Genomic DNA, 16,427 nt, shown 5'->3' with positions numbered 1-16,427 from the left:
CATGAACACGCGGAGAATAATTCATGGCAGGTACGAGAGGCCCGCCTGTTTTAAGTGCTCATAGACCGGCAGCTCTGTCACATGGCCCAGTAGCTCACCGAGCAACCACCACCACCGGCATACCACGAGCGAGCTCGGCGTGATCGTTTCTGTGGTGCATGCACTCCATGTGCGTGTATGTTTGTGTGTGCAATAGGTCTCGCATTTGAAAGAGATTAGACTATTGGCATTGTAAATGACATTTGCCTTTTATTTATGTTTTAAAAACCAACACGTAACTAAAAGGCATTGCCATTTACAATGCCAATAGCTCAAACTCTCACAACTGCGAGACCTATTGCATTGCAAATGCTTGTTTACACTGCGGCAGGTGATGCAGCCAGCAACACCCACCACAATGTTAAAGGTGGGTAATGCGACTGCCACGGTGGTGGTCGCATCATTATTTGCCCTGTGGGGCTGCCTATACTATGTTGGGCGGTCCCCATACCCGTCCGCTTACCATCCTAAACAGCCCCTTAGTTTTGCAAGTTACCTTTCATTTAACGAACCTTGTCATATCTGATCCATGCATATAGCAGATTTTGACCAAAATGGGAATACCAACATGGGTGCAATAAAAAACGATGTGTATAACAGTGCCTCTTACCAAATGTTTTGTAATTTTAACTATTTTTGAAAGTGAATCTGGTTCACAGAAATTGGTACAGACCAGATGCAACATCACTAAACGCTTCAAACACATTGTGGGATTTTTACAGCTGTTTCAAGTTACCACCTGTGCAACAACTGTAACATAGGTGGATTCACCACAATAATGAAAGCAATGTAACAACCCAAAAACAAGGCGTTAGCAGTAAAGACGTCATACAAATTGGTTGTGTACTCATGCAATATACTTGAACACTTTCAATCATGATCTGAAATATCTATGGCCAGGATGATAAACATCTGTATCAATAAACACCCAAGCACCATGAGACAAGAAAGACTGATGACAAAATGTGTCACATATTATAAACAATCCAGTCACAATACAGATTAACTTCAATGGTCCTTCTAGAAAAGTCTCAAAAAGTTGAAGTTGGCAATATGAGGAACGTCTTGATAAAAAGGAACAAAGATGGATTTTTTTCTCTACAGACACACCTTGTGGGTCTGAATGAAAAAGGCAAATGACATCTCATCACTCCATAAGTATTAGGGGCACCTTGTGGAAACCACTCTGTGGCTAGTGGATGTGAGTGGATTAAATATGATGCCATGGAGCATCCCTACACATTCCAGTAACCCCTAATTTGAATCCACACTTATCCGTTAACTTTTTATTAGGTAATACAGAAACATATTTTTTATGCTATATGAATAATGTGGTTATAATTACACATTTAACTGTGAATGAATAGACTAGTTAATACGGCAAGATCAAATTCCCCCATGTTCTAACAATTTAGGCCAGCATTATAGGAAGCATCCCTGAGAAATGCCCAGATGCATCCCTACCTAAACCCGTGAGGTACTGGTGTAGTACTGGCAGCTATTACTGGCCAGAAAATATATTTGTGAATTTTGAAATTTCATGCACATACCCACTGATATCTCATTAGTACTATTGTCCTAAAGGAAGGAGTAGTCTGCTTAGAGATGGTTTGCACATTGTTTGTGCTTGGACAGTGGGTACAACCACTAAAATGGCTCCTTTCTGCTAATAAAGCAACCACACTATTCAGTGCCTGAAACTGAACTATAAACTTGCAGGTACTCACTATCTCAGCGTACCTGCCAGCTACTGAGAAATAATTCTCCCATTAAATGCATTGCATCCATGCTGAGAAGTGCGTGTGACTCCGCCTCTCAGCTTAAACAAGCACAGATACAATAACTGAAAGTTCCAATCCATATAAAGCACACCCTGTTTGCCTATTATTACAATCCAGACACGCCAAGCAGCAGTTCTAAAATGGCATATCAGCATCCAGGGTACTGCATCTCTCGTGGTAATGTCCTTTGACTCACAACACAAAAAAAACAGTTGGGGACTCTAATGGAGCTTTCTCAAACTCATTACCAACATTTAAGGCACGGACATAATGCACATACAAATATGCAAAGAAACATTTGGGGATATGTGCAAGGAAGTGGAGGAGAGAGGCGTTAGCCGTCATGGCTTAACGCCTCTCCCACCCACTTCTGAAATGCAAGACTGCCCCACATTTACAAGAATGTGTTGCAGCCTTGCGTTTCCCCCTGCGATGGTGCTAAGTTTAACGGCTTAACGCCAACGCAGGCACCCCTGCACCATAGTGCAAGGGTGTCTGCGTGCAGGGGAGGATTGTTTATGTGTAGGAAGTTTTCCCTTCCTGCACATAAACAATCCTAAAATGCCATTCTGTCACTGTCATGTGTGCTGCTTCATGAAGCACATATGAAAGTCACAAAATGGATTTTTTTTAAAGGATTGTTTATGTACAAGAAAGGACACCTTCCTGTTCATAAACAATCCATGGCATTTTGCTTTTTCCATGGGTGCTGCACACATGGAAAAAGCAAAAACACCAACTTAAACCAGTTTTTTCCTGGCATTAATTGTGGTGCCACCTCCTATGTACGCCAGCCTTGTACATAAGAGGTAGTGTCAAAAACAATGGGTGTTGCGCAACGCCCACTGCCCACCCCTTTCACGCTAACCATTGTGTGAAAGGGGGTCTTATGTACAAGGCAGCGGTAAGCCACGTTAAGTGGCTTAACGCTGCCTTGTAAATAAGGCGAAGCCCATATCGCCACCACAATGTCGATAAAAGTGACATTGTGGTGGCGATAGGGGCCTGTACATATGCCCCATAATGTTCGAAAATCAACTTCCAGGTCTTTGCCATATAACCTAATTTATCTGATTACTAATAGGGGCAGTACTGAAATGCAGGACATGTACAACATTTTATTTTGCACTGTTGTTGACTGACTACTGATACACTTTATTTTGGCAAACGCTTGCCCAGTATTTTTTCACGAGCAAAAAAACTGGAGAATAATTCATATTGAATTTTATAGAGGTGTTGCTAAATAATAATTTTTTGTCTTTTTAGAAACAAAATTGAAAAAATTCAATGACATAATGGTAAAGTATTTCCCCATGACGTCTCCATTTTTAATATTGAGCCTAAGTAGCAAGCCCCTGTCCGGATAAAAGTCCCTGACTAACTGCTAATTGGTGCTGAAACATTTGATTCTGTTTGAAAGAATGAATGTTGAGTGCATTAGTACCATACTAGACTGTACCTCAAATCAATTTTAGAAACCCTCTTGGACGTCTACTTTCGTTAAGATCACTCTGTGTATAGTCAACATAGTGCAAGGGGACAGTTTTAAGGGGCAACAAATGGGCTTTCATCTCTCAGGTGAAAGCTCTATAGACCAGTGTTGTGTGACCCTTTTACTGCCATTTATGATTTGGCTTCATTTATACTATTTGAGGCACCTATGATGATACATTTGCTCATATGTGATCAACCATGTGGTCTAATAAACCCTCTCTGTGGCCTGCAGGTGTCTATAAAAAAATCCAAAACCTTTAGATAAATCATTACTATTCCAAAAACATTAATAGTACCCATAGTTTTCAAAGTTTTGTAATTGCACTCATGGAGATAGTTCCACTTTGGTCTGCATCCTTAGAGGAGGACTTAGCTGTGCAGTCCCACGGTTACATTATTGTATTTACTCAAATCTGGCCATACCACTGGCTTGATTTTTGCCTTGCAGTCTACTGTTGGGTTTTAAGTACCTAAGACCGCTCACCTAGCTTTCTGGGTCGCACATAAATACCACCAGAAAACTCCTAATCCTCCCTAGCCCAGCAAGTGGTTGGGTGTATATAAATAAGTGAAAAATAACATTTTGCCCCGCAGGAATTTGTCAACTGCAGAATGCCCATCACAAAGAGACAGGAACAATTTCTGTGACTTATGAGGCATGTGAACCAATAATCTGTTGTGGCGGTGTTGGGTCATACTGAAGATTGACAGTAGAGGGGTTACTTTCTGGATGTTAGGGCACCTCACGGTCAGGGACTGGAACTTGCTTTCTTTTCATTAAGCACGATCACCGCTGTAGACAGGAATTGTGTAAATGCAGAGAGTGCCCTAGCCCCACTAACTTTTATTTCAATAGCAAGCCCAACTTCGCTGCTAAGTGGCTATTTCTATCAAAGTCTCATCAATACCTGCCAGATTGCAGCCAGGACGATTTACCCTTTGAAAACAACTCAACAGAATCTGCAACCCATGCAATGACACCCAAGTTAAAATCTAAGGTTACAGGTTTTCAGAGGCCTTACCCTTCTCGAGAAAGGATCTCCACTGGTACATACCTACAACAACTGGTAGGACTTTCATGGCTTTCCTTTCTCGCCCGCTCACCCTGCGACTCTTGGAGTGTGATCCGCTGAAGGATCTCCTCTTGTGATTGAGCCCGTTTTCTTGATGGTTCCCTTCTTTTGTCTTCTCTGGTGCCTCTATGTCAGAGGTGCTGTCCATTTGGCCAGCCATGAGGTCATTTTCAGGGGGTCCTTTTTCACCTGACTCCGGGCTGAGGCTGGGCATCAGGAACTTCACCTTCTCCTTCTTGTCCCGCTTGAGCCGAAGGGAAAATCTCCTCTCGAAACGGGCCAGCTGTGCCTTCCGGCTGGCGCTCCACTTCCGGAGCCCCCGGAACATCCAGTAATAGAGAAGAAGCATGATGGGACAAGGCACAAAAAATGAGCAGACGGACGAGTAGACCACAAAGTTGTTGTCTTCTAGCTTACAGACATCGGGATTGCGGTTGGGCACGCGATTAAGGCCGAAGATGACAGGGCTGGCAACGCCAAACGACAAGATCCACGTTGCAGCAATAAGCACCATCTGCCGGATGCTGAAATGGTTCCTGTTGTATTTCAGAGGGATGACAACAGCAATGAACCTGTGGCAAGGAATGAGAGCATGAAACATAATCAGAAACTTGAGACAAGATGTTCTACATCTAACACATGGATCCAAGGGCATTAAAAGTTTTTTTTTTTTATAATATCAAACATCCATGACTATAGAACAACCCACTAATTAAATTATCTGTTGCCACTTTAATGCATGACATTATTATCCAACTCAGTGGTACTTAATTTAACTCGCTGCCAAGGATAAATTCTGGATCAACACTGCTGTGAGTCAAACCTTTGACTAACACGGTAAACACAGATCTCGGGTTTCCAGTTAATCTTCATTGAGACAACTTTGAACTCTAAAGAAATTAATTAATATCGCAGATGGCAAAAAAGGAGTGTGATCAGATTGCAAATTGAAGTATACTAGAATAAAGACTTCTGGCCAAAGATGCTAAATATGTTAAATTGTAAGGAGCGGAAAAAAGGGAAGGGATATTCTAAGCACAACAGGCCTGATTCATGAACAGCCACAAAGTTCTTCGCTGTACCACAATCCTCTTCAGCAGAGACAATGAAACACAACAATTCTTTATTATGATGACTAAGATATTTGTAATGCTGGAACTGAGCTGTGCTGCAACAATGCCCTCCTGCCGTTAATCATGTAACAAATGGCTTTCCATAATGGCGTAAGGGGAGGTGCAAATTGTACGAGTTATTAGACTAGGTGGTAGTTGCACCCATCCCGTGAAGCTGGAGACATTCCTGCCTGTGACTGTGAGTAGGATTCCATCTATGTAGGTATGAGCAAGTGACCGTTTACTCTGTAATTTCGCTGTATTCTACCTGATGTGTAGAATACATTTCTTCACATTTTTCACTTTCCTTCATCGCTTCCAGGATTCTGCATGTTTACTGGGTGTTTTGACGTGGTTGTGCCTGAACAAGCCTTAGAGATGTGCATTATTTTGAATGGTACACCCTCTGCTCCTTTGTGCAAATTCAGAAACAAATGACTAGCTTGTCACATATTAATGAGACAGACAGCTGGCACAAGTATTTGTTTTCAAGAAGACGGGTAATAGAAAACTGGAGCCTGGAAAGAGCCCACTTCCAGGAAGCTGTGACCCTCCCATGTTGGGATGTCCCACTGTAAAACCCCCAGGGAGCTTTCTAGCATAAGCCTATTCCCAAAGCAGGGAACGCGCAACATTTAAATGAAAGCAAGTGTGGCGTGGGGTTGGAATTTTATAGTGAATGAATTGCAGTCTCTCACCATCTGTATATTTTACACCTTTTAAATATCCTTGCCAAGGTTAGTTTATATCAGGGCCATAAGGAAACTGAAGATGGAGATGACACATCCTGCATCAAGAATTGGATCCATTCCTAAGTATTTTAAGCAAGTTAGGCTGAAAGTACTTGTCGCAGCACTAAAGACCTGGATGAAAGTTGGGAGAATCCTCAATATACCATTTTTTTAGGGAGTGGAAGTCTCCAGATTCCCCAGCTATTGAGGAGATATTGAAATATGTTACCCATATTTCTCAAATAGATATCACATGTGAATCATGAAAATATGAGAGGGTCTAGAAACCCTACGCTGAAAGACAATAAAATTTGATTTGTACAATGATTAATTACCTTGAAAGCTGTTTTTGCTAAGCTGGTGGTCAGCAAGCTCGAGACACCGATCTCAGTGATATCAATCACAGCAATGGGCAAGGTGGCGTTGAATGACAAATGAAGAAAGATACAAGTAATGCACATTTTCCAAATATTCATGGAACAATTCAGGAGACCAAATTGCGGATGCCACAGAAAAAATGCCACATAACTGGGGAAAGTCATCCTTTATACAAAATAGTGTCATGCTTCATCATCGGCATCCTCTACCCATCCCGCTAGGTCAATGCCATAAGGGTGGATCCAATCTTCTTGAAGACTGTAATTGAAGGAGGGAGTTCTTAAAATAAAACTACTGGACACAAAGGCAAATGTAAGACAGGTTTGAGCCATTATCCTCAACATACCCGTTCGCAATTGGTTTGTCCTCCAGAATAAAGATAATAACCTAAGAAAACTGAGGTATTTTTAGTTTAATCTGGATCCCCCACTTTTTGTCAAGTCGTTTTTATTTAAGAACTCCCTCGTTCCATTACAGTCTAAAATGAATGGAAGTTTGGACAGGCACAATTTAATTTGTCAAAATAAATGAGCCTGCCTGGGGGGTAGTGGCTCGCAGCCCTAATGGGTCGAAGCAGCTGCGCTTCTATTAAAATACCAAAGCCAGGCGATCATACCATACATCTTGGATTAGATCAGTGGCCGAAGTAGGCCGGATCGGAGGGGCACGACTTGCTCATACTTTTTTCATTTATGAAAAATCATCCCCCTACTTTTTGTAAAGAGACAACCGTCCAGGGAAGGTTAATTCCAATAGTTTAAGTGCTTCTGCTGAAATTTGAGGCAAGGAGTCTCCTGAGCTGTGAAACCGAAGGCAGACAGAAAGCTAAGCAATAAACAAGCCTTCCTACCAAGGTGCCTACTTGCCTGAAAGAAATGCAAATGTGCACCCCAGGTTTATCTGCAAATGTAAAGGGTGCTTGGGAGCCAATTTAATTGATGGAATCACTTGAAACTTTGTGATCACTGAATGTATTCTTTCTGGGTGGTAGTGCAAGAGAGTTACCAGCTGAGTGATGAAGTGCTTGCTTTTAAGGGACAACTATATAAGAAAAAATGCAGTTGTGTTTTTCACTCAGATTTGTTTTAAAATGAATCCCCATCTAGTGACAGATGTAGAGACGTGAGGCAGACGGGGGTGTACCCCCACTACATTCTGTGGGCCTGGTCGCTGTGGAACCAGTGGAATGACAGCCTTGAATAGACAGGTCAGAAGAGTAGAGGAAAAAGAAAAATAACTTGTGCAATAGACTTGAAAAGCACATTCTGAAAAGGAGGAGTAGATGCGAGTACCAAGAATTACAGTGAAAGAGAGAGTTTATCAGTAAATGGTGAAATGTTTGATCGTGTTTTGTTATTTTGAAGGTTAAAGTGCCTTAAAACTACTTTCTTTCTTAACATATTTTGTTGGCAATTTTATTGAAAGACACATTACAACAATACACTTGCGGATAGAACATTCCGATCCCCGGAGAGGAGGCGGTAGCAGTGTGAGATAGGACAGTGAGGACAGCACACACATCAATCAGGCGACATATCAATCAAACCAAAACAACTACCCCACCCCACAGTTTGTTCCTAGGAAAGCATCCAACCCATGCACACAGAATTGAGCAACAGCACAGAAATGGCAGGATTGGGCAAAGAAATGGAGAAGGTGGCAGGGTATGGGGGCAGCCACAACAGGCCGATCCAACCCGGGGAGTTATATCAGCCCAGTATGAGACCCAGGGAGCTAGGGCCCACCATCAACGAAAGGGGAGAAAAATGGGGGTGGGAGGGCGACGCAGCAGGGGAAACTGCTAAGGTCCCTGAGTCTCCACTGGCATGCAAGGGGGAAGAAACCACTGAGCCGGCCCCCTCAGACCGCAACTCTTCCAACACAGTATCCAGGCCACCTTCAAAAAGCACTGCCCACTCTTTTCCTCCATGAGCAAGTACGCACCCTCATAGTATGCTCATCTTAACAAATTTGCTTTCCACTTGGAGACCTACAGGCCCCGCACACTGTTCCAGTTAAGCGTGGTTTGTTGCTTTCATAGTATCAGGGAAAGATCTATAAATCTAGTAGTAAACTTGTGTTTAGCTGGTCTCGGGAACAGTGGCGGCTCCTCCGCTAAGGCGGAGGAGAATCTCCCCACTCTATAAAAAGGAAAACAACAATAACTAACTGCTCGGTGCGGGCAGGGTGGGCCGGTCTGGCCAGTGCAGGGGGCAGGGGATGAGTGTAAAGCACACTCTAAAGTGCGCATGACAGTTTGACAAGCCCAAGAGGGCCGGTCAAATCGCCATGCAACCTTCGGATCTTCCCCACCAGGCTGCATTACACAGCCTGGTGAGGAACATGCAAAGCCTCCAAGCCCCTGTCTGAGTGTTGAACGACAGCTTTCAGACCAATCACAATGCTGCTTAAGGCAGCATTGTGATTGGACAGGGGCTTCTTGGAGCTTCATGTTGGGGCAGGGAGGAGACGGAGAAAAGGCGGCAGACCCGGCGGCATTCAGGTAAGTGAGTTTATTTACATTTGTTTAATTCACCCCACTGCTCCCCACCGCATCACCCGTTCTTAGTAGCAGCTGCTACTGCTCGGGAACATCCCCAGTAGGCAGGCTACAGGCATAAAGGCTAAAGTATATCCCATGATATCATTTACATGGGTCACCACTGCCTTCCAAAACTGCCCCAAGTGAAGGCAGCCCCACACCATATGGCACATATCTGCCCCTAGTCGGGCAACATCTGAGGCACCGCAAGCTGGCCCCGGAAAGAGTTTGTTGATCTTCTCAGAGGTGAGAAATGCCCTATGAATATAATAGAAATAAGTCAATTTAAAACACACATTAGGGGAAATTCTGAGGGCCCAAGTGAAGATTTTACCCCAGTCTGCATCTGTGATAGGGGTGCCGATATCAGCAGTCCAGGTTTCCCCTAGGGCACAAAGGGGGACACCAGTGCCTACTGGGAGCGCAGCATATAATCCTGTGATTGCACGTGTCTACCTGATGACAATGAGAGAGCATGACAGCCCTGTAAGGTGGATGGATCCTCCTGCTCACAGCGCCACCGCTGTCTGATCCGCACAGGCAGAGTTCCAAGGAATAGGAAGTGACCAGCCACCTGTAAGTCCTCAAAGGTGCGCAGGATCCCAGACTCATATAAATCGGCAATCATCTCCAGCCCCAGAGCCGCCCGCTCCCGCAACCAGTGAGCGGCTTCCGACTGGGGAAAAGTGAGCCAATCACCAGCGGGACAGGCAGTGGTATAGAAGGCTTACACCACTGCTCTTTGTAAATACTGCATCCAGCAGTGCATGGCCTAAAGCTGCAGGGTTTAAGGCTCAGCTCCAACCCTTTTAGGCTTTAAGCAAGAAATACGCCAGCCAGGGCAGTGCTGGAGCGCCCCACCTCCAAGAGCAGAGCACCCTCAATCCTACTAATTTCCCATAACAATTGGGCCACCTGATAATACGGCCTGAAGTTGGGACCCGCCATCCTGATCTGGGTGCTAAAGTTTCCCAAGGGCTACCGGGCAGCGGCCTGACCCCCAAATGAGATCTGGGATCATAGAATGTATCTCGCCAAACTTCTACAGGGTATTATGATGGGGAGGGTAGCAAAAATAATATAACAGCCTGAGCAAAATAACAATTTTTGCAATTGCCACTTTCCATAACGATATGGAGAGAGTCTTCCAGAAACAGATCGACCCGTGGGGCGCCACAGCACCCCCGCCTAGATTACCGTCAAGTAAATCATCCTTAGTCTGTACAGCTGGACTCCTAAATAATGAAATGTAGTGTTTTCTCAATGCAGCACCTTGTGCGAAGACAGAACCTCGGGCCCTCCCATAGAAGGAACACCCTAGTCTTTCACCAGTTCATGCTCAGGCCTGACAGAGCACCAAACTCCTCTAGGAGACAAGTGGCTCTGGGGACGTCCACTCTGTGGTCTCGCAAGAAAAACAACATATGGTCAGCATACAAAACAATATGGTGCACAGCTTCCTGAGAGTGTTGCTGCTGTAATAGGTACCCTCTTGTACTCTGCTCGACCAGAAGCTCCGCCGCAATGGCAAACAACAGTGGGGATACAGGACAAGCCTGTTGTGAACACTGCTCCACCTTATAGGATTCCAACACCATTTCCCCTATTCAAACTCTCGCAGTAGGGACTACAGACAATAACCTGACCCATGTAATGAACCTTCCGTCTAAGCCCATGTGGTGCAGCACAGCATACAGGTTGGCCCAGTCCAGGCGTTTGATGACCTTATCGATGTCCATTGGCATTACCACTGCATGTGCATCAATCGAGGAGGCAGCTGGTAGCAATGTCGCCACCATCCTGATTTTCAATGCTGTGCTCCTCTTTGGGATGAAGCCCGTCGGTTCAGCATGTATAAGCTGCGGCATATGGGGTAGCAATCTCATAGCCAATACCCGGCTCAGGACCTCAGAGTCAATGTTAAGCATTGATATGGTCTGGGACAATGCAACTTCCTGAGGGGGACTGCCCGGTGTAAGCAGGGGGACTATTGATGCTTCCTTCATAGTAGGGGGCAGCACCCTGGCCTCGGGAGACCTTCACTAGGTGAGTGTTCAGTGAATCAGTGTAAGTGCATACAATTCAACTGGCACCCCATCTGAACCAGGCAACTTACCCCTTGCCATGGCTTTAATCTCAGCCACAATATCCTCAGATTAAGTATTCACTCCCACTCCCTCTGCAGCCTACGGTGTCAGGGTCGGTAGAGGGAATGGGTCTAAAAAGAGGGTCAGAAACAGTGTGGCTGACAGATGGCGGCAAGCATAAAAAGCAGTGTGGTACGTGTGGAATAGCTCATTAATACTAACTGGATCATAAACCCGGACGCCATCCCCAGCCACCATTTCCAGGATCTGCAATGCCTGCTTAGTGGGATTTGCCAGCCAAGCAAGCATCACTCCGGCCATGTATTCCCTCTAATCAAAACAACAGAGCTTCTCCACTAGAGCTGCCAGCCTTTCCTTCTTGAGCAACAAAGCGTGGTGCATTGAAGGGTCAGTGTGGCGACGGTGTTCCCAAAGCACATCCTCTTGTGCCCACATCTCCTCTCAAAACATGCACCGCACCCGATGTGCCCGTTCTAACACAAACAAGGGGAGAGGCCAACAGGTGTTATATCTGTCCAAAGCCAATCTTCCAAGAAATAAACAATATCATGTCCTTCAATCTGCTCCGGGAGACCAACTAGATGATTGTTGTTCCCGCGTGCTCTGTCCTCTGCATCTTCTGGTCTATATTCCAGGGCATGGATCTGCTCCATCATTTGAGATGTCAGGCACCCCATAGTGGGCTGGATATTAGTAACACTGTGCTGCATCATCGTCAGAGGCTCTGGCATCTTACGATAGTCAACTCTGAGTATACACAGGTCTGTCACCACAGTGTCCATTTTATGTTCCAGAGCCTCCCTAGTGGCTGCCAGGAAGAAGTCCAATGTGATGGAAGAGTCCCTAGCAGCATTGGCAGGGCTTTCATCTGTATCACTATGGGGGCCAGAAGGTGACTGACCACCCCTTCTGCCCCCCTACATCTGGAGGTGCAGCCCATGGTTCCAGCGACAGAGGGCAAGGTCACCAAGGAGCCAATACCCACAGCGGGCACACCCATGGTACCCCTAAGGAAAGACCAAGTGTCCCTTCCGCCACCATGAGAATCCTCCTCTCAGACCCTGCAGGAACACCAGCCCCTCTCAGAAGATGTGGTGGCAGGCAAGCCAAGATGGGAAGAAGGCTAACATTGTCCTTCGGGTGAACCACATTGGCAAAGCACCATCGCTCCCAGCACTCCAAGAGACTCCAGGTTGGACCCCACTGTCGTAAATTGACAGCAATGGGTTAGCATTTAGCTGAAGCCATCTCGTATTTAGAATTTATCTTATCCGCTTTGTGAAAGCCATTTTGTATTTCTGGCAGCCATTTTGTTTGCCATGTGCTCTGTCCTACCTTTCTGTTAACTGCTCTTGTAGTTTGCCTAGAGACAAACTATATTCAGCATCTTCCACTTCGCACATGCCCAGAAGAGCCTAGCTAGTAGAATGCACCTGCTTCTCTAGTATAACTGTCAGGCTATTTTTGCTGCTGTATGGAGAAGTAACTCTCCTCCCACTTTGTTGAGCAAGTAGATCGTGTATGCCCATCTTAGTCATTTTGCATGCTTACATGAGCCAGGACTGCCCCTTCGTTTTATGCTTACTCTGTAACTCTAAGCATATATAAAGCCCCAGTTTTCTGTACTCCTTAGACTGCCTCATTCAGTTGCTAAGGCTTCTGTGTGACGTAGTCTCACCTCATTTGAGGTTAATAAATATGATCTTTTACATTTCAGCTTCTGTGCCAATTTCTTCTTTGTTGGTTTAAAAGGACTAAGTATCAGTGAGACCCCTGGAAGAATTTTTTATTTCTTCACCACCACCAGTTTGAGCCTCCCACCAGGTCACCTGCCAAAATACGAGGGTATCACACTCCCACAGGGCCACAGTGGGAAGGTGTGACGAAAGGGGTGAAGAGAGCTCAGAGTGCCACAGTCCAACAGAGAAAAGGATGGCCAAGGGTGTAGTCAATGCACTAGTTACCCCAGGAGTGCTGCATCCTAAAACCTCCAACACTCAACAAAATCTAGGGAAAGGGCACCGTGCTCCAGCCCCAAGCACCCCAGAAGGGTCAGACAGTGGACCCCGCTCCCCTCCTTCCCACGATTCAACTTGGACACCCACTACCTTCAGGGGGGCATGCAAGTCAACAGGCACCTCTTCACCGATGCAGCACACTTGGCGCGGCCCTCCGTGGTCTCTTGAACTTGGCTTCTCTGACACAACATCTCCCATGGGCTGTGTTCCAGCCCAGAACTCTCTTCAGGTGTGGCTGCAGAAAGAGGTCTCAGTCTCCGGTAGCATCCGGTCACCTCCTTACAGAGAACACAGTGGGAGGGGAGTGGCTGCCACTATAGATCTCCAGTGCCCTTGGGCTATCGCCTCAGCATTTGGGTGCCCCTGAGGCACTCAGCATCTTGCCGCGGATGCTGCCATTTTTAGGGCCCGTGGAAGCAGCCACACCCAAAGCCCCGATCAGCACCACCCGCTCGCTCACAGGGGGTCGAGAGTGTTGGGGAGTTCTCCCAATGTGCTCCTTTACAGCATAGAGGCCCCTTGATCCGGATTACAAGTGGATGATACAGACGGTGGCGGAGCTGCAGGAGCTCGCCAATGCTGCTCCCTGCTCCCTTCCACACTCAATCCATGCCCCTAGTGCATTAAAACCCCTTTAATGCCACGTTTCACTCCCACAATACAAACTAAGGAAGCCATAATGTTAGATAGCACTTTTCCAACTCCCAGTTCCTCTTTGGCCAGTGGCAGAAGTGGATCGTCCAAAGTGAGTAGCACCATGGTGGCAGAGGCATGAAGGGACTGCAAAGGCAGTACTATGAGAGCAGTGAATGCAGACAGACTGGACCATTGAGTGGGAAGAGTGCTTGGAGCAGAGATGTTGGGGCCCCCACCCAATAAGGCATATCATGAGGTGTATAACAGGCAGGAATATGAGGTGTGGTGAGAAAGAGTTAGAGAACTATGAGGGGTGCGCTGTCACCTGTTCTTGTTAAGTAGAGGGTCTGGAGGAGGCTATACCAATTCTGGTGGAGCAACATTTATAGGAATTTAACAACCAGGAGAAATATGTTACATAAAATGTGTGCCTCCTTTACAGTTGCATTTCCTGTAAGCAAGCGCCTCATAAAACTTGCCAGTATGTGGCATGCATGATCTGGTGTCATGTGTCCATCAAATGCAGCTTTTTTTTCATTCCAAGCAGGATACATTCTTAAAATGTACAGGATAATGCAAACCTTATCAATAGAAGCATGAAACAGCATGTGATGTGGCAGTACCTGGTTGGTTGCTGTGCTTTTGTGTTCTACTAGGAGAATGTTCTACAGATCTTCATCTTAGGTTCTATGACTAACATCATGTCCTCATCAGAGCAACTAAAGATGTTTCAAACAAGTGTCTTCTATTCTAGGGTCGAGAGACATGTGGGACATGCCAGAACCTGTGAAACATTGAATTATCCCAGGGTTCAAGTGAATTGTCCAATGTGGAGATGCTTTGAACTAGGGATGTAATGAACCCTGGGTGTGAAGGCTATGTAAGGTGACTGAGGGCCAATTAATGGATGAGCAGCATAAGATATATGAGATTTATGGGAGTGGACAATGTTGTCTTACTTTCCCACTGACCCAGTGTTATAGGTTTTTACCATTCTGTATTGATATAAGTACTTTGTAAAGGTGCCGTACATTCAAGGAAAGGTTAGTGACATTGATTGCAGTAAGGAAATATATATTCTAAGACGTGAAGCTTGACTATCACTCGATTCGGACTAAGTTTCTCACCTGTCCACACTGATGGCGCAGAGGTTGAGGATAGAGGCCGTGCAGAGCATCACGTCCATTGTCATCAGAGCATCACAGACAGACATGTTTAGGGTCCATATTCCTCCCAGGAACTGAAAAGAGAGAAGCACAGCTTATTTACCACTGCTTTCGAGGGCCGTCAATGCACACCGGTGCAACCAGCCCTCTCGCACACATGCACTCCCTTGCCCGCCCTTAAGCATCCTTTTCTCCTGCCTCATCTATCCCCACTAATACTCTCCGCAGCTGCCCATTTCTATCTTACATAGTGAATTTGCAAGCACTATTGTGGAGAGCAACAGATCAGCCGTTTTGCATCTGGCACCTTTGACAAGCACTAAATCCATACCCTGGTACCCTGGGCTTTCTCAATCGCTTATAGGTGATTCATAGTGTGCATTATACTAGAAACTGAGGGGCATATTAGCAAGAACCTCGTTAAAATGATCGCCGTTTTAGCGGTAGGAAACTGCTGCTAAAACGGCGATAATGGGCTTGCTAATATGCGTTATAGAATTCCAGTAGAAGCCCAGGTTAGATGTGCAGGAAACCCAGGTTAGATGTGCATGCAAGGTCTCTATTGGCCCCGGGGACCCTATCCCCAGGGGCCCGCCTTTATTATTTTGTTTTTCGGGGAGGGGGGCCGCGTGGCCCCCCACCCGGCCGACTTCTAGCCCCGGGGACCCCATCCCCTGGGGCTGTCCCTCTCCTTTGGGGACCATGTGGGGAGCCCCAATGCCCCCACGGTCCCTGCCGGCTCCCCGCGTCCTACGGGAGCCGGCATTGCTTTTCCACATGGAGCACTGCTGACATGCAGCTCCCCGTGTGGAAAAGCAATGTGGTTAGGATTTTGAAAGCGAGAGCAGGTTTCCAGCTCTCGCTTTCAAAACCCAAACCACCGTTTTCAATGACAGGGCGGGAGCCGTGGGCACCCCGGGATACTGCAGGAGCCGGCCCGGGGGGTGGCGGTCCCCAGGGCCATCACTGGCTCCTTGAGGGGGGCTGCGTGGCCTTCCTCGCAACCAATGCACAGCCCTGGGGGGTGGTGGTCCCTGGGGCTCGGGAGTCCGTAACGGACCCTTAAATTAGAATATTAGTGCCCCGGGGAGGTGGCGGTCCCTGGGGGGTGTGTGGGGGGCTCTAGCCACCCCCCAGGTGTATTTTATTTAAAAGTCCTGGGGGTGACGGTCCCCGGGGCTGTGGGGGGGGCCCTGTGCCCCCAAAAAATAATTAATGAAAGCCCCGGGGGTGGCGGTCCCCGGGGCTTGAGGGGGCCTTACAGGCCCCCCCACAGATTAAAAAAGAAGCCCCAGGGGGTGCCGGTCCCCGGGGCTGCGGTGGGCTGTGTGCCCCCCCACAAATATTTA

General features: G+C 46.5%; 1 protein-coding gene across 1 annotated transcript in view; it reads right to left on the bottom strand.

Moving 5' to 3' along the window:
• The window catches only part of LOC147750960 (D(4) dopamine receptor-like), a 153,557-nt gene that overhangs the window by 72,018 nt on the left and 65,112 nt on the right, over positions 1–16,427 (bottom strand). The window contains exons 3-4 of the mRNA XM_086937377.1: positions 15,040–15,152; positions 4,370–4,959 (exon numbers count right to left, since the gene is read on the bottom strand). Coding sequence (XP_086793503.1) covers positions 4,370–4,959; positions 15,040–15,152 — 703 coding nt within the window. The remainder of the gene's footprint in view (positions 1–4,369; positions 4,960–15,039; positions 15,153–16,427) is intronic.

Source organism: Lissotriton vulgaris, chromosome 1_1, assembly GCF_964263255.1.
Source record: "Lissotriton vulgaris chromosome 1_1, aLisVul1.2, whole genome shotgun sequence".
Classification (NCBI taxonomy): Eukaryota; Metazoa; Chordata; class Amphibia; order Caudata; family Salamandridae; genus Lissotriton; species Lissotriton vulgaris.
Note: the sequence above shows the minus strand (reverse complement) of the source record. Positions and strands in the feature narration are given on the sequence as shown.